General features: G+C 37.0%; 1 protein-coding gene across 1 annotated transcript in view; it reads right to left on the reverse strand.

Moving 5' to 3' along the window:
• Positions 1–3382: 3382 nt before the first annotated feature.
• Positions 3383–19693, reverse strand: part of CUL3 (cullin 3) — a 58630-nt gene continuing 42319 nt past the window's right edge. Inside the window, exons 8-16 of the mRNA XM_030493567.1 lie at positions 18755–18931; positions 17538–17708; positions 16286–16393; positions 13102–13226; positions 12669–12765; positions 11519–11653; positions 6774–6960; positions 4918–5063; positions 3383–4197 (exon numbers count right to left, since the gene is read on the reverse strand). Coding sequence (XP_030349427.1) covers positions 4066–4197; positions 4918–5063; positions 6774–6960; positions 11519–11653; positions 12669–12765; positions 13102–13226; positions 16286–16393; positions 17538–17708; positions 18755–18931 — 1278 coding nt within the window. The 3' untranslated portion in view covers positions 3383–4065. The remainder of the gene's footprint in view (positions 4198–4917; positions 5064–6773; positions 6961–11518; positions 11654–12668; positions 12766–13101; positions 13227–16285; positions 16394–17537; positions 17709–18754; positions 18932–19693) is intronic.

A 19693-nucleotide genomic window follows, 5' to 3' on the forward strand; every position in this document is an offset into this window, starting at 1 on the left:
GCAGTGATGTGGCTGTTGTTGCGCACTGCCTGTTTAGCACTGCTGTTTGTTAAAGGTGTGCCATGATTTGCATTTAAAACAGCATCTTTACATTTCTGCCATGCCAGATACAGAGTTAAAACACGGATAAAGCCAGCTGAATGATTCAGAATATTCAATCCAGTTCAGCCACACTCAGGGAACACTTCCCCACACACTGAAGAACAGAAGGTTAGGTGAACTATTCTCCTGTTCTTTTATCCAGCTTTCAGTTGGATACATTCGAAGTTCCATATTTTACAAACATGACACATTCCACAAGACAGAGGAGCCATTAAACTCATGCTTCAGATTGAGCACACTGGTTATTTCATTTACTGTCCAAGTTATCAAAATGACTAACTGAAATTGGACTTTGGTATAGACACAAGAAGACAATGCCTCTTACCAGCTCTACACACTGCTGTGAGCCTAGCTCTAGATCATCGAATACTCATTCTAAGCCACAGAGGCTCCGAGTAACTGGGAGCCAAGGATGAGAACCCACCTTGCCTCTAACCACTGTGATTAACAAAGCAGATTTAAAGAGCCATAAAGGACATACAACTAGAGGCCACACATAGTTCCAGTTTTTGCTGCTTTTGACAAAATGGGTACCCCATCTCTGTGCAAGCTTATCCCCTAAACCATGCATCATGACAGGCTCTATTACCATACATATATATGCCACTTGTACAAGTTAATTACAATACATGTGAGCAAAAATATTTAAGTCATCCAGAACATTTAGCACAATGCTTCTGTTTTTAAAGGCCCAGAAAAGTAAATATTTTGACAGCTGCCAATTCTCAATGAGCAAATGCAACAAAACCAGACAGTATTACATTGAGAGCTTTAGGGTCAACTGGGCAAAGTTTGTCTTTAGGAAAGCGGGTGAGAAGAGACATTTAATTCAGGAGTAGCTTAACATCCAAGACTCAGACTGCTTTGCAGACATGCTTAACATCAATTTGTTCTGCAGCAAACAGGGAAATTGTATGGATTAATTCTAGGAGACAAAAAGAGCAAGTCAAAGCTGTAAAGGCAGCGAACATAGAAAACAGCAAGAAGTGAATGAGGGAAATATAGGATAATCTTATTTGTTATGATAGCAAATGAAGTCTACTTTCAACCCTTTAAAATAAAACTTGTAGACAAGGAAACTACATGCCTTTGTACTTTCAAATAGCTATAAAATTCTAAACCTAAATTCAATTAAAAAAAATCAGAAGTTTTAAACTTCATCTTAATTGTCTTCTTACTGCATTTAGCTGCATGTTAATGCAAAGAAACCAAATGTACTAACAATTACACTCAATTTGTGTGACTACAATCCTACTAATGACATTTTAAACAAAATTACAAAGCAGTTTTAAGCGTAAATTAAGAAAGGAAGCAAAAATGAAATTAGATATGGCATAGCAGAATTCTGCTATGGACTGTAAGAGAAGTCTCACAAATATACACAAAGAACGTAAAGGCACACACATCAAACTCACCTTAAGCAAAGTCCTAGTGACGTCTTGTTCTCTCTGACCAGTTTTCATGTTCTCTTCAGATCTTGTTGTTCCATGGTAAAGGGCACATTTCCAAAAGGTGACTTCAACAAAAATCTTTCTGAATTATTAGTGTCTTCAAAGCTCTATTGGAAAACTAGACTCTTAGTATTTGTTACTGAAGATAGCCATCATCACCTGTTATTCTTTTAGCAAACACTCTAGCCCACATAGCTTGCAAAAATAAACACCCTGAAAGACATAATTATGCATTCATTCATGTAACATTCAGGCTAAGCGCTTTCAAAAGCCACCAGAGGTAGAAGCTTCTGCTGATGCACAGCAGAAGTGCAATCACAACATTAAGGACGAAGTTCTCCAGTCATGGATAGCAACATTAGTATCTCTACAAGCTTCACAGGGCAAAAAATATATGAACTCTTTTCTCCCTGAAAAGCACATGGGAAAGCATTAACATGCAATTATCACAACATTCATGCTATTGAAGAATAAGATACGCATGAAAGAAAACCTTCAGATTGATATATGGAAGATCAAGTTACACTTTTGAGGAAGATGTCTCTGATGACTTAACACACAATCCAAACCCCAGAACTCATCCAACCTGTATTTAGTGTTGTACTATGGCTAAACAATGATTACATTTCTACTGAAGTTTTGCATATACTGTACAGAGACACACGTGCATTTTAATAACGGTCACCAAAGACATTTTTATAATGGCCTAGCTGTTTTCTTTTGGAGCTAAATTCCTGATGAACAATGGCCGGAAAAGTCCCTCAGCCACCTCCCCTCTGATGACTTAAGCTAATACATGTGTGTGTTGGCGGGTGTGCAGTACTTAAGTAAAAGCTTCTTACAAATCTTCAGAATAGTCAAGCTAAAAATATCATCCCAATTCCAGTCTCTCTCTGTAGAAGAAACATCCTACCACTGAACAATAGCCAGGGGTTGTATTTAACAGGCTGGAGAGGTATGAAATCGGGGACATATTATGAACAACACTCTCCAATCCAATTGCTACATCACACCACCACCACATATTTTATACAGCTAATCAATAAATGCTCTGGCAGTATCTTTATGCTCTACAACTAAGTTTTTGTTTCAATTGCAGCTTGACATATTAGGAAGAACATCCCAACTATATTTTTTAATATCTATGGATGAAAGTAATGTGAACCAATTAAAAAAAAAAAAAAAGAAAAAAAAAATTGTTTTGAATTACAACAGAAAACCAGCTATGGCTGAGAAACCATGCAATATATAATATGTGCACCGGAGTGTCAGAAATATTGTTTAATAAAAACTCTGCTGTACAATGCACACTTCAAACAATTTCTAACTATGAGAATTATGATGCCACTAAACTGCAATTTGTAATCTATTTTTGCAGCATACTGATGATAAGAAAAAAGTTCCAGGGTAAGAACTAAAAAATTCATTACAGTAACAATTTTTTATTGCATGTTTAAAATGCACTTTTAAAAACAAATAGTGCTTGCTGGCTTCTCTTTAATCTCCTGAAATATGCACTTAAGATGGGAAGCCCTGGGGCTACGGATCCATCTATGATGTTTATGAACAAAATATAATCCCAGTACGTTTCCCCAGGAGACAGTACTTAGTTCCAAAAGATTCTCGACCCTGTACTCTAACACACTTGAGTTAGTTGTTTGTGTACACTAAATCCATTTATTTTAAATTTATTTTGTCTACATTTAGTGAAATAAAAACATAGCCCTGTACAATCCACCATCAGCAGTGAGTACAACAGCAAAAATTATTATACAGTTTATACACACTAAAATCTTTTCCTTCTTCCTATAAAGAAACCAGAACAAACCTAATCAATATAGAGTTTAATTTAGAAGAACTCAAATTACAGAAGGGAAAGCCAAAATTATTATGGTCATTTCTGAGCCCCCAGAAGCTCCTGATTCATGTTGTTGGAACAGTGAGTGCAGCTGGAAGAGTGAAACATGCTCAAGTTGTCTTCTTGGGTCTTCAAAAAATTACCAAATATTTAAATTAAACATGGCTAGTTAAAGAAACATTTGAAGCAGAGCAATATAACTGGGAATTTTGCCTTACCAGTTGTGGTTTCTTTTAAACCCAACTTATACAATGCGCGAAGTGCTAAGCAACACTACAGAAACACATTTACATCAACACTGAAGACCTGGGGAAATGAAATTCCAACAATTTTATTTTTTTAAATGAGCTGTATTTTCTAAATTTGTTTTTATTTTTCTGTTTTCATACAGTATTGAAAACAAACGCGGCACATTCACATTTTCCCGAAGAATTTTAAGGATGATCTCTACAGGGATAACGTTGAAAAGCCTGAAGCTCAATCAATTGATGTTGAAAACTCTCAAAAGGAGTAAAAGGCTTGATCTGAATGGTCTAGAACATGTACTGTAATTTAATAGAAGAGATGGTCGTCTTAATATTAATGATTTAAAAGAACTTCCCAGTTCATGCGAAGAGTATAGTCCAAGAATAAATCAAATTTTCTGAACGCATTTTATGCTACGTAAGTGTATACTTTGCGATCCTCAGGTGTTCGTGCCAAATATTCTCTCTCAATAAGTCCTTCAATACGTTTTTTAATAACAACTGGACTTGGTAAGAATCGGGCCTTCAGCTGCTGAGTTACCTAAAAAAATAAGATCAAAACCAACAATGTAAGATCACAGGACAAGTAAGATCATTAAGTATCCTAACTGACCAACATCATCAGAAAAATATATTTAGACAGGGCTGGCTACAACTGTGAAGTGTAAGAAGCAGTCTGCAAACTTCTGACAGTTTTTCCTCCCCCCATTCACCTGCTTGCTCATTTTTGGGTATGATCCAAAGAACTGACCCTCTACTGAGGCATGGTCACAACTTGAGAATCCTCTGAATTTCACAACCCTAAGGGAGTTCAAGAATGGAAAACATGCACTATTCCCAAAGATGCCAGAACTCAGGAGTTAAGAGTGGCAAGCTTTCTTTGCTAAGAGCTCAAATCTATCAAACCTGGACCCAACAGTCAGTAACAACATCGAAGCAGAAAATAATTCACATTAAGCACAGAGGGTTTTGTTGCCAACTTATTTCAAGGAATTTGACACCACCACAATAGGACTAAAAGGAGGAAGTAAAATTAGATATACCCATAAGTACATCCTAAACTGAAGGGTAAGGATTTAGATCTCTTCAGACACACAGGCAGGAAGGGAGGGGTTGGGGGGGTGCGGAAAGGATGGATTAAATACAACATCTCTCAAAAGCCCTTCAGAATCATGTCAATGAGAACTGTATAACTTTCATGAATTCACAGGGAAAACAAAAAGAATTCCCAAGCCCATATCAAAACTGTGTACAAGTATACCTCTGCTACTAGCACATTGTGTTGCATCTTCTTTCTAGATTTCATTATCCGAACTATAGCAGCTTCTATCTCATGTTTTCTGTCATCATCTACTTTCTGCCTTGTTTCTTTCCTTTCTGGATCAGATTCTCCTTGTTTGGCAGCAACTTAAAGAAAAGAAAGAGAATGTAAAGCATATTAGCAAAATTAAAATTTATTTCCTTGTGTAAGTGTTAGCTTTCACTATTTATTTCATCAAGTTATATTTTCCTGAGTTTTGACATTCTTAAACTTGATCTTCTTGATGAAAGGCAGCCTTAAGAACACATAACACTTTTTGGCATATTTTGATAGCAACTGACAAGGTAACAATCTGTTGTTTAATTATTGCTATGTTAAAATTTGAAGAGCATTCAAATTTGCTTACAGGCACCACCAACCCCCATGCTCCCATTAAATTGTTTTGCTTTAATATAGCAAATAATCCAGTAATTAAAATAGAAATGGACTGAAAGTTTACTTCACAAACTAGTTAAATACTTCAAAAGTTTGTCACTCACAGGAAAAGTCCAACTTTATCTTCTCCAACTCATTTATATTCTTTGTATTCTGTTCTGCTCTTCTACTTGCGCTTTATTTGTGCCCTTGTGCCTAGCTTTTCTTACCCTTTCACCCAACCATCATTATAACAAAGCCCCCCTCCAACACCGACACCGCTATACCACTTCCCCCCTGCCCTTCTTCACCCCAAAGCCCCAAGTATTTTTCAATTTTAAAGAGATTCACATAAGAAGTCTTCTGTGTAAGACAGAAACATAAAACCACAATATCAAGTTTTGCTCTAAAACTACCCTGAACCCCAAATCATATTCCCTATTCACAGACATTTCTGGAGCGGAAATGAAAAAGCAGAATTCCACTAAAGCTCCAGCAGTTGTCACAGAATTTGCTTTAATTATGCCAGGGAAGTGCCTTGGGCCTTTTCTCAACATCCTCATTTGGCTGCTGCTCACCTGTTCCCCAGAAAAATTCTCAAAACATGGCAAATGTCTTAACATTACAGCACTCTGCATGTGCATGGAGACAGTCTATCTCTCACACAGAGGGATACACGCAACGTCATGTATGTAGGTACTGTGTTTTACACGCATACATCCCTGGACACAGTGTGCTGCACAGAAGCCCAGCAAGCTGTACGTGCAACAAACTGTATGTGAATTACCAATGTTGCACTTAAAACACTGCCAGTGATGCTGTATATTTTATATACAGAGACCTGCAAAGTCAGAAAATACTTTTAGATGTACTAAAACTAAGAACTAATCTTCCAAAACACTCTACGAAGTGTATACTCACAGCAATGTTACAACTCAGAAATTATTTCCATACTAAAGGTACCAACGTTACTCATGCATAAGACAAACCAGCACTTCTGTGAGCTAATGAAGTGGTGGTGTACTGATCAGTTTCTACTTGCTAAACCCAAACCATTGCCTAAAAACATTATAGCTACCTGGCACTTGGAAATGGCTGTTGTAGCATGGGCTACAAAAACATCACTCAATTTCACAGCAGTAGAGCAACTTATAAGACAATTTTCCTATTCATGAATTATTCAGTACCATATTTTTCATTTTAATATTTCTTTCAACATTTCCTTTTAAAAGCCAATAATAAAGTTTGTAAAGTAAAAGGCTTAACTATGACTTCCACACTTCTCTCAGTATTTAAATTTTCACTTTGATGCAACTAATCATCAGGAAAAGATATATTACTTTCTTCCTTTTACTTGTACGGACATCAATCCTGCAAAAGATAATTTGACATTTTAAGGCAGTTTTGGGACTGCAAGACAGTAGAACATACAGTTCACTTACCCGTCTGAATCTTGACCCTGTGTAGTTTAGATGTGAACTGATCATTCACTGTAAATATATGACCATTTTCTATTTCTTTTGATTTAGGCTCTTTTGTGAGAACACGTTGCGTTGGTTTGCCACATGCAAGGGACTGTAGGGCTCTAACCAGTTCTCTTTCAGGGATATCAGTTTCCTGTTGAATTTCCTAAGGAAAAATATCTTAGTTAGTTTATGGTTATGGCAGAAATACCATGTTCTGCAACAACAGCACTGATTGCTTAATGTCCACCTTCAAGCACACAAAATACTACTATGACAGTTAAGGGTCTTGAAAAGTTTGAATTCATTCAGTAGCAAAATGATCCACATGGGTCAATGCACAGACAGTGGATTCTGTCAGGTAAATAGTCACCACAAGCTGAAAATAGAAAAATGAATAACCAGCTGTTTCATTACACTGCAATTTTTGAGCAAGCTGAAAGGATTTGTTCACTGTTTCCAACATTTCCCAAACAGAGTGAAACCAAACCTTCTAATTAACTCAGTGATGGAACACATCCACAGTGCTCATGAGCATTCCTAAGAACTGCGTATATGCGTTTGCATTCAGCAACACTGTTGAAAACAAGATCTTAACAAAGGAGAGCCATGTGTTAGGCAAGTCACCAGTGATCATGAATTAGTAAGCAAATTATACTGGATGCAGAATGATGTGTGAGCATGCAGAACATGCTCTAGGAGTAAGGCAACTACTACTGCCTCCCGAAAACCTGTCTACTGAGCTCCCACTCATTAGCAGTTCATTTCAGCCTTATCTCTATTTTCTTCCTTTTTGTAGTTTGAGGAAACTGCTGACATCTCCGATTTCAAGATTTCCATTCAGACTCAAGGGACCTCTAGCAGCTAAAGATTAAATTACCAAATAGAAAAAATAAACCTCACACACATGTAACTGTCCACAAGAACTGTCACCTTCTCAGCTTTGACACCTTCAGTTCTAAGAGCAATAGAACTCTTGCACTGTCCTCATAAATTCCTAATTCTCATGGCAGACAAGTCAAACTGATGACCTTCAGGCTAAAAGCAGCAGTAACAACTCCCAGTGATCAACATCCTAAGATCTGTGAAGAACTATAAAAAACTTTTTAACAAGTTCTTTAAACAATGACCAGAAAAAAAACCCCAGACTTCGGAGTACAACTAGTTTATATTAAATGATGTTATTTCTCGAATACACTCAAGTTTTTTAAAATCAATCCAGAAAAAGATGCTACTCTTCTGTGGTCACCCACCACGGACAACATGCAATAAAACCAATTTAGATGTACTGGCCCCTATTCACTCTGTAATTAATTACAGTGTATCTCAAACACAGCATCTCACTACACATCCTCCTATTTTAACCATTTGCTAGTAACAAAACATCTCTTCCCAAGCAGCTCACAGAAAGTTACTGTTTCTTCATTTCATAGAATCAACTAGATTGGAAAAGACCTTTAAGATCACGAAGTCCAACCATTACCCCAGGACTGCCAAGGCCACCGCTAAACCATGTAACTGAGGGCCTCATCCTCATGTTGCTTTATTTAAAACACAATAGTAACCTTTGTCACCTTCACAATTTTTTTTGCAGATCCAGCACAAAGTAGTATTAAAAAAACCCCTAAACCCACAAAAACCCAAACCCACTATAATCTTTTACATGGTCAAAACAAAAAGTCTTACTGAAATGGATTGATCAATATAAATTTGACCAACCATAGGCTACACTTAGATTTTAGGACTTGGGTGAAACTAAAATCTCGAGGCTACAAACGAAATGCAGCTTATTAATGTCATGCAGGTTCCCAAACTTTGATTTTTGATCAAGCCCTAAAATGAATCAATTCAAAACTAAATCACTTCTACAAGGAAATATATATACCCTTTTGATGGAAGTGAAACAAAGAGCTAAAAGGGAATTCAAGGTGGGTTTTTTTTTTTTTGACGCTAAACTTTACACTAACCACCATGTATTTCTGTTTATTTTTTTACTTCACTCCACAGCATTCCAACTCAGCCACTAACGTATGTGAACCATTTGGGCTTCAGAATTTATAAGCTAGCATTAAAATAAGAACGACAGGACGAATTGCACTGCAATATGCTGCCTCTGAAGAAGGCAAAAACTTCAAGTTGGATAAAAAAAGTGCATAATTATGCATGTAAATGGGGATAACAGATGTTCCTGTGCTCTTTTTCCTTCGGTCTGCAGTGTATCATTTTTCCAAACGTATTTTTATATAGACCTTTGATGTAACACTGAAAAACGTATACTTTTTCCCCATCTCCAAAAATGCCTTATTTTAAAGACCACAGTAGAGTCATGCACAAGACCAGTACTGATTACACATTCTTAGTTCTAAAAATATTACCAGCTGAGCTCTATCTGGAGGCTACAAAAGAGATGATTCTAGGTATAAAACTGCCTCTGCCCAGTTCTACACATTTTTATTTACAAACTTCAACTTGTGTATCTTCCAAAGCAGATCAGCAAAAGAGAAAACAGGTAAGCCAGTTTTGAACAGTAATCTCATTTTGTGCAGAATTATGCAACACCTTTACTTCTCCTACAGCCACATATGTATTTGTTTGTTAAACCTAAAGGAAGAACCAAAAATTTTCCCCTTTTTTTCTTTATATCATCATTAAAAATTGTGCATTTCACCTTTTAAAATATTGAGATGTACTGTAAACCAAGACAAAAATACGCTGAGTATTAGATCAGACTTAGATTAGAAGAAACTGAATTGTTTCGAAGAATGAGAATTTTTTCAAGGTTTACATGAAGTTCCTTCCTCTTAGATTCAGGTAGCATTAACTTAGAACCGTATGTCCACCAGTTCTTTTGCATATATTAAATGTTACTGTACAGGAATACAATAAATGCATACATTTTTGTGAAGGAATTTTACTACGCAACGATCTTTTAAATTTATGTAGTATCTCATGCATAATTTCTGTTTCATCATTATCCCATTTTTCTCATAATCACATGGCTTAATGGCTATTAGGAATATTGCGAGGATCTTGTCTATTCTGCAGTTAGTAATCATACTGAATGCAAAACAAAACAGCAAAGTGTCCAACTGTGAAGGCAACTTCAAATTAATCTGTTCAGCTGAGAATCTGCAGAAACAGTTGTATATCAGACAGTTTTGTGCTGACACAAGCACACACCACGTCATCTCTCATGCTATGTTGCAGTAACAGCACTAGTCTGATATGACAAAAAAATAACAGCTGCCCAGCACTCAGCTACTTATCATGGTATTCAATAATCAATGAACAAAGGTAAAATTCATTCTACTCTTAAGTTTTCATAAACTTTCCTGGCTGGAGCTAAGGACAACACCCACACACTTCACCAAAGAAACCAAACAAAACAAATATGCCTTCCTAATGTTTTAGTTACAGTGGGACACTAAGTAAGAGTTTAAGAACTCCCAAACCAGAAATAAACAAAACATACACGACCTAAAAGCACATGGACATATTTATCTATCATCTGGTCTTAGTAAAATCAACCATAAATTAGAGCATGTATTAAAATTGTACTTTTCACTGCACTACTAAGTGCTATTTTTTCATATATGGGTAAGACTGTACTACTCATCAAGCCTACAATTTTGTGGAATAAGGTAGCCACCAGCCCAATTTCAACACCAACTTCAAGAAAAAATGAGCTGTTAAGTCACCCTCTTCTCCCTCCCACCAACTCCCCCTGCTCCCCAAGAATTATGCAGAGAAAGTACTCAAAGCTGTAATGCTCCTACAATAGATTTCACAACACACAGGACATTTTGTGCTGTAAAATAATCTTTTTTTCAACTATGAGTAGTTTTTTAAGAGCCTCTTATCAAAACCTGCCTTCCTTAATCCCAACTGAGACTGTTTCAAAGAAACATTCTTCATTAACAGGCTAGAAGTATGCCAATGGGCTGAAAACAAAATCCAGACAAAAAGGCAAATGATTACTATGCACAGCACAGTCAAAAGTAGATGAAAAACCTGGAAATCCAGTCTGATTCAAACTGCACCCACACTGCTTTTCAAGGCTGCCAATGCTCTCTCAAACAGAAGATAATGTCTTAAGCAAAACTACTGACATTAAAATACAGTAGTCAAACCTCATAGCACAGGATCCTCCTCCACTCCGAAAGCTGCCTTCATCATCATCTATCAGCTGACCACTTCAACCTTTCCCAGCATTGCCCCTCAAGTCTCCTTGTTAAGAATCTATCTGGACCTTCTCTATTGTCTTTTCTGGCTCACCAGCTCAGGGAATGGATGAAAGTTCTTTGATTCATCTTACAGCTCACTCCAGCATGCCAAGTTAAGCACTTCAGTGTTTAAAAAACCCAGGATACAAACCCTTTTCCCACCCTTTGGCCTCTAAATCCAATTTCTCAAAGATAAAATGAGCAAATGGAGCCACCTGCTGCATTCCAACTTCATCTTTTCTGTAGCTGAAGCTTTTCTGTAGCTATAGCTCTCTGGCCTACGAATAACTACACTCACAATTCTTCAACATTCTGAAAACTTCTGTTCCCAAATAATTTCCTTCCCTAGGACTGCTTCCCAGGTGCATTGCTAATGATCTGCTTCCTGTATTTATTGGCCCGATCCATACTCAAATAGAAGGAGAGGCAGATCTATTCAAGAGGACAAGAAAGTGCCTAAAACAGTTACTTAAAATCATATGAGAAAACCACAACTCTTACCTCAAACGTATATTTTTCTCTGTTGTTAAAGAGCATTAATATCGTCATCTGGAAAGTGGAGACTTGCAATATGTGCTTCCGTGTATTTGAGCCAGTTACTTGGGCACCTCCTACACCAACCTCTGAGCCATCTTCCTGTTTTAAAATTCCAAAACCACTATTAGATTATTCCCCGCTGCAAAATATCTTACCTCACTATGATGAAAGTTATGTGATGAAATATCTACCTAGAGTCAGTGTGCACAAGCAATAGAACAGCATACACCTGGTGGCATAAACATGATGTCTCTCCAGTAGCTTAGAATCACAGGGTGTTTGAGACTGGAGGCACTTCTATAGGTCCCACGGACCAGCCACCACTCAAAGTCAGGCTATCTAGAGCAGGATGCTCAGGACTGTGTCAAGGCAAGTACTGGGCATCTCCAGGGACAGAGATTCTACCACCTCTCTGGCCCCTCTTCCACTACTGCAGTTCTCTTCGCTTTAAAATTATCAAAATACTTATCTTAAAGTAATACAACTTTAACACCCTTACAAAGGCACATTATTAACACTTTGTGTTATAATAATTTTATTTTCATTCTGCATTTCCTTCTATGTTCCCAAGCATCATGCCATTTCTAAAATGCTAAGCTAGAGGTAATACTGATCTAAATCACTAGCAAATTATTTTCTTGTATACATAAACACTAAACATTAACACTTCTATTAACTCTAAGATTCTCGAGTTTGAAAAAAGCGTTGTCTACATTGCTAGCACTCTGCTATGAAAAGCAGGCTAAAGTCGGGTTAACAATACTTCTTCACACTAAAAGAATTACTCTACAGAGAGCAAGTTTCATTTCACTTTTGACCAATTAACAGCCAAAAATCCCCACAATACTCAACCATTGAGGTCCCTTCAAGATCAAAATTATTACTTCCCTACAAGGTAATGAAGAGATTATGCTGAGCGATGCATTTAAATTAGATTTGGACAAAACTGCTACAAAGGAAGAATCAGACTAAAAAGCCAATGGAAGGCATCTTTTTCTTGTTCTTATATTATCAGTGGGTAAGCCTTCATTTAACAAAATCCTGAAGTTCTTACAAATGTGCATTTGCTCACTTTTAAAAAAGATACAATATTTTCATAATCTTGATACTTTACCTTTTTAACAGGCCCATAGAAAGTGGCATTGAGATCTGCAGAACCCATATGATGCTGGAGTGTCAGCTGTCGCCCACTATGTTTGGCTAAATAAAATCTGTAATATAATCGAATTGAAAACTTACTACACAGTTCATCTATCCAAGAGAAAATTGCTTTAAACAGTTACATAGACTTTTCATAGACATTAAGGACCGTGTATAGAAATTTCTAACTTCTGCTTTTTCAAAACATTAACTCATTAGAATTCTACTTTAAGTAGTAGCTCCCCAAAACCCAAGCCTCGTAATAGGACTATTACAGTCTCCAATTTTCACATGAACTGAAGGGCAGCAGTATTCTAGCATGTCTTTTATGGTAAAATGTATCTGTAAGTTAAGTTTAAAAAGTGTGTTCTTAAAACATCTACTTAAAAATCTGTTTTAATAGATACCTTCTAAATATTTCAAAAGCATGTCTGGGAGCTGGAGGGATGTTGCACTTTGGTGTTGCTGACTGCGTAGGCCAGTAACCTGTTGTGAGGACCCGCACTGTAAGATCAACACCACCTAATGAGACCTAAGGATAATTGGAAGAAAACATATGCTATTTTAAAACAGGCCCAGGTTTCATCATTTTTCTGTATCAGTGTAGAATGTATAGAATTTTCACAGACTAATATAGTCACATCTATACATATGATTTTTACAAAGCCAGACAAAAACAATTCTTTCTAAACAGGTTTTTGACTACATACAGTAAAGCCAGGTTGCTAAAGGTACCCGTTTCAAAGCAACTCTTTAGAAATTTACCCCCTGGAATCAGAGAATAAATACCGAATATCTAACACTAAACCATAAGGAGCTTTTCCTGCAGTTTACTTCTGGACTGCAATGTAAACAGTTACTCACTTTTACAGACACAACCTAGGCACCTTCCCTAAAGACAGCTATAACTATAAATATTCAGCACTGGTTAGGAAACATTCTACAGTTAAATTGCTGATCTATAAAGTATTTGTGTTAGTAGGTGATAAACATCTGGCTATCCGAGAGGCACAATCCTTACTAGGTATCTTCACTAAGCTGAATATTATTAAACTTAATTCAAAAAACACAAATTCTGGACAAGAAAACCCAAAGCATACTATATCCAACGTGTTAAAAACCAACTACAGAGAAATAGAGCATATTATATTTCAGGAGGTCAAAACTGTCAGATGAACTCAGAAACCTCCACTATTAAATAGCAGAGTAATATTTCCACGCACAGTGAAGAGTTTTAGTACTCTGTGTGTTGAATGCCTGCGTGCATCAGCAACCTTGTACCTAGGAAACTTCTGAAAAATCTAGAGAGCCCGGCGACAGGCTACTCGTACAGAAACCCCTTTGACTGAATTTCATTAAGATTTAAGAGGAGCAATTTGTACAAGCATGTAAACACCCATGTAAAGGTTGTTCTGTAGCCAACATTACTGCCCTGCTTCTAATTTCATATCACCGGTGTCTTGAGGCTCAGAAGAGAAATTCAAACAGGCATTTAAACACAAAAACCTACTTCATCTGTGAATCACCAAATAAAAATTACATATATATATAAGCTTCAACAGTTTTCTCCCTCCAGCCAAAGTGCAGGGAAAGGTCATTAATGCGGACAAAAAGCCACAAAAAACAACTTTATCTAAAACTGAAACATCTTAATTAAGATAGCAACTGTTTCTCAAATTTTTTTTGGCCTTAGCCAGATGAGAATACAGCATTAATTTAGAATGCCTCACATCAACGCATGGAAGCGGTTTATTTTACAAGATGTCTTTTCCACATAAAAATGGTATGAACTACTGGAAAGTGCCTTGAAGCGATCTAATCTTTAAAGAACAAACGGACGTTTCAGGATTCACTTGTAGAAATTACCCATAATCTATTAGCTTGGACTCTTCCTGGTGCTGAACTTTCCACTTACTGACAGCAAACCAATCACCTGCACAGTCCTTGGCACTACCTGTATCTCAGAACATAGAATTCAGCAGGAGACTCTGCAGGTAGGATTATATAGAGAAGAGCAGATGCCCGACTCCTCTATGAGGCACCATACATCTTCAAGGTACAGAAATTGTTTAAAAAGGAGTAGAATAGACTATTTCATATAAAAAACAATATCACCAGCAAGTTATTAGTAACACAAAATCCCCAAAATCTTCATGTTTGTACTTCCTCTCAAATATTATTGACACTAATAGAAATATATAGACTTCCACCATAAATAAGTACACCAGAAACTTCATTAGAAGGTCATAATTAGGCTGGCCAAAAGGCAACCATCAGGTGAACTGCTGGTTCCTTGCCAAGAAAAAGATGAAGTTTTAAATAAGGCCTGGAAAAATACCAGTTAACATTTTGAATTCATCTTATTAGCCATACATAGCTAAATTGAAGAAGATAGAGACATCATTTAATAACTCAGTGTAAAACTGTCATGTGAAGTACATGAATCTTTAACACATGCCCCACCATGTGCAAGTCCCACATGCTACCTAAAAACAGGGAGTGCTCTAACAAACTTTTTCTTGAAATTAGTATTTCAAGCATTTTAGAGAGAAAACATAACTAGCCTCTAAAGCAAAAAAGCAGTAGTAAAGCTGCCTGTGCACCTTTATATACACCTATCTGTATCCCCTACAACCTATTCTGAAACTACACTGAGAACATCCTGTTCTTTCACTCATGATGATTCACAGTATGCTGATGAAGAAGATTTCAGATGACTGCTTCAAGACAGCAAAGACTTCAGACCACCCTGTACAACCAGGGATGTGGGACAGAGTACACCCATGAACTTACTGCTGGCATTCCTGAAATTGATTTAAACATGCTTGATATGTGGACTTACTTACTTGCAGGGAACTATATGGCTGCTTATATATTATTAAGTGCTACTGAGTATCAGTATAGAAAAAGCGTGTTCAGAGCATGCAAACTGATCTCAATTAGAAGCGATCCCTCCGTTATGCAACATTCCAGAGGTCCACTTTTACAACAAGGTGTAACACTTCCTGATTAAACAATCAAGTCCATATTTGGCGATTTGCATAAAAGCGCAGTTCTGCTTTTTAGTAAAGGCATTAACTGCATCAGGACAGTTAAAGATGAGATGGTATGTTTTCCAAATGCCTGCAGCACGCAAGATTTTTCTTGCTGTTAGCATAAAACCCGGGTCTCAAGGAAGGTTACCTTTAAAGCATGAGAAAGGGAACACTGGTGGTGACAAGGCACATGAGAGCGGGCGGGTACAGCCCGCCCCCTGCCGGCCGGCCGCGGCACAGCCGCTCGGCAGTGGGTCTGCGCCTGGGCTCCTGCTGCGGGGCCCTTGCAGAAGAAAGTCGATAGAGTGGAAGTTGAAACCGGATTTTATAAAATGAGATTGGCAGTATTCAAGCTTCGAACTGACATTTGTATTTCGGGAAATAGTAACGAAGTTTGTAAGATAACATGCAGAGTAACAGAATACAACTGGAGTGTGCTAACAAAATCCTTCTTCCCATGCACATATACTCACAAATTAAAAACCACAAACCTTGATAAAAGTCTATGGTTTGCACAGAAGTAAAAGGACAAGCACATAGACCCCCACACTCTTACCCCAGTCGCCTGAAGATGTTGCCTGAACTCATCCATCGTTGTGTTTGAGATGCTCATGTCCCTGAACATTCCTTCCAGTTTAGATGTGAACTGACACCCACATTCAGTCTGAAAACACAAAAAAATAACTTGTTGTGCCAGCAGTAGGAATGTTCTGATACGTGAGTGGCAAGACTAAGAGGTAGTTTATAAATCTCACTAAAATGATATTTTTGAGCATTTGATTACTGGGATTCCCATTTGCATTACCTTCAGAACTTATTCTAAGTTTCATACTTCATATAAGGAAATGCCAACACACACATTTCAGTTATGCATACAAGACTTTGTGTCTGTTTCTAACACATACTTTGATGCACATGGCAAAGGCAAGCACGTTAGCTTCAGCATCCTAATCACTGCACGTAAGAAAATGGATGGCTCATATCACAAATGTGTGCCCTGTGCTTCTAAATCACCAGGCTAGAAGGGGTAGAGAGGTAACTGTGAAGGAATTAATACTGATAATATTAAAACTGATAATTTGGAGTAATCTGATGCAAACAGGCTTTGCTCACTGACAGAATACAAGGATCAAAAATGAGGGTCAGTAAAGTTTGATTTTAAGATTTAATCACTCTGGTTCGGAAGTTTCCTAGCCATTTATCATGCCACTTAGGAAGCTGCTGCATTAGAACTTGCTTCAAGGATTGTTCACCTTTAGGCTTTACTTTCTTCTCCACCTCTTGGCCTATTTAATCAGTAAATGGAAGCAACTAAGGGAAACGTGTTTCCAGACCTGATACGAAGATTTCTTCTCCCCCCCCCCAATCTCTCTCAAACTACTTAAACAAAAAGGAATTGAGCATTATCATCAGCCTGCAGATGGAAGCAACTAAAAAACCAACTATGCATGCAATAGAAAATTCTACTGTGAATAACACAAAATCTAGGATAAAGCACAGCCTTGTCTTCAAATCCAGTCACTAGATAACAGGAATTGTCCTCTTATTTGGAAAGTCTTAAACTCTGAAAAATATTAGTTTTGTTTTCTAGACTGTGCTCTCATCGCAGGTGCTTTCCAAGACTTCCTTCCTCTTATTTCTACAAAATTATTCAGAAAAGCCTTTCATATTTTCTGTTGGGGCTTTAAAATCAAATTTGCACTTAATAGCAATCAAGATGTGTGTTATCTACATATCTCTTATGTAAAAACAGAAGAAGCTGTATGGGGGGGGCGGAATTAAGTAAAATTATGCAGACACTGTCTTACCTTTAATTTAGATATCATATTTTTCTCAGAGTCATCTGAAACACTCTTGTTTGTGAGAAGTCTTCTTGCCAAGTGCTGTTTGTAATAGCGTTCAAAAACATCTTTCTCTTGCATAAACCTAAATAAAACCATTGCCTTATCCAATATAGTTTCTACTTCTTGCTCTGTTAGCTGTAAAAGAAACAATTTGCTGGTTTAAACCTTCTAGCACAAGTGTCTTATACAACCTAAAGTAATTCACAGCAAGCATATGGCCTAACAGTAGCTTATAAAGAAGCCTACAAAACTGGTCCAACATGTAAACGATAGAGCCAAAAGAATAGTGCACACAGTCAGAGTGGAGAAAGAGATAAGAGCTAAAATGGATGGAAAAGCAATTGTGAGGGAGAGGGAAGACGACAGAAGGGTTGAATGTCTGAATAAATACAGTAAAAGTTCCTGGGTAAGTTTTTATGTATTTTAAAAAAACAAGCACAGATGGAATGCAGTATTGTAAGTATGGAAAGTCAGCTTGGAATGAAAGATTTTATACGTTAAGACTCATTTGCAAAGCCTATCTAGCGCCATAACAAATAAAATGATTACTTATTTTATAATTAAGTAGAATTTACTACTTGATTGCCAAATCATAAGATGCATACAATAACATTCAGCTTTATTCAAAGCCACTGAAGCCTCAGCTGAACCATCCTATCCAGCTCCAGGTGCTGTACCTCAAAAAATTTCATGAAAGAAGCTATGAAGTAAGATTGAAGAACACAGTTGTACTTAAGATAGAAGAGACAGATAGGTAATAATCCTCTAATATGCAAAAGGAAGCACAAATTGTTTCCCCTAGCCAAGCGAGTTAACTTTCAAAAGAAATTGTTAGATATTGAGAATTACTGCCGAACTATAAATATATTTAAGGAAATTATATTTAAGGTTTCAAAGGCAGGTAGCTGCCAAGATATCTGCCACAAGTTACCTAGGTATACTGCTTCAGAGATGGGGGACAAGCCACACAATATCTTGAGATCTCCATGAGCCTTATATTTCTATAAGTTTCTATCTAAAGTTTTATGAGTATGTAGTATGTTACATATACTTTTTCTTTTTTTAAGGCAGTATTGCCAGTTATCTTTATGCAAAATTAATTCTTCAAGAAGAAGCTTATTTTAATTTCATCCAATTTTATATGACAAAGAGCATGATCTTTTAATTTCATTTATACTTACTCCCTTGACTCCTTTTTTCAGCTTATCATCAATAAATAACGAGAGGTACTCAGGAGACCTAGAGTTGAGGTTGAGGAAGTACTCGAAGTCACCCGCAATAGTCTGTTTGAAGAGTCGATCATTATTGAAAGATTCTTGCAGAAAGCGGTCAAACCTACTCTTCAAATCCAGTAAACCCTTTAAAAAAAGGCAAAAACATTTTCATTGATCTGAAGTCATAAGTTGTAGAACAGTAGTAATAAATAAAGTTACAGAAAAGACCACATCTACAGTCAGGGATTCTGCAAAGCTCTCTATGTTCGGCATAAAAGCAATTTTCAGATAAGCTGGCTAAAATATTGGTGTCAAATACTCATGCAGTTTGCTTTAACAAACTACTCAAAGATTAAGGATTTTTTTTTTTATCACCATTGTTAAACAGGTTGATTTACTGTATTTTTAAATCCACAACTTAGGAGGTATTTTTTGTACTTATTAAGCCTTTTCTACTTCAAGTAATGTTGACAAAGTCACTATCATAAATTCAGGATGCAGGAAAGATGAGGCTAGGCACCCATTAACTGCATCCGTAGAGCTACTTAAACAAGTTTGAGAAAACACATTGCAACAACAGGCCCAATCGTGCCAGGCTTTTTCCCTCTCTAATTTCAATCTAGGTGCACACTCTGCATTATTTAGTCGCATGTTTCTTACTGATCTTTAAGAGCCACTGTGAACATATAAAAGTTAGATAGAAGCAACAGCTCTCCAGTTATCATAGTGTGAAGTTCACAGGCCTGAATTGAACCACTTCCTCTGAGCTAAATTTATTAGATTCTTAACATCATTTTTAGGGTTTGCATCACCTTTGCTCAGAGTTAGAACAACTGAGTGCAGAAGGTGGAAGCATTTCAAAATCACCTGAGCACCTTGCTAACTATATATGGTATGCACAGGGCG

The sequence above is a fragment of the Strigops habroptila genome, chromosome 8, assembly GCF_004027225.2.
Source record: "Strigops habroptila isolate Jane chromosome 8, bStrHab1.2.pri, whole genome shotgun sequence".
In the NCBI taxonomy this organism is placed as follows: domain Eukaryota; kingdom Metazoa; phylum Chordata; class Aves; order Psittaciformes; family Psittacidae; genus Strigops; species Strigops habroptila.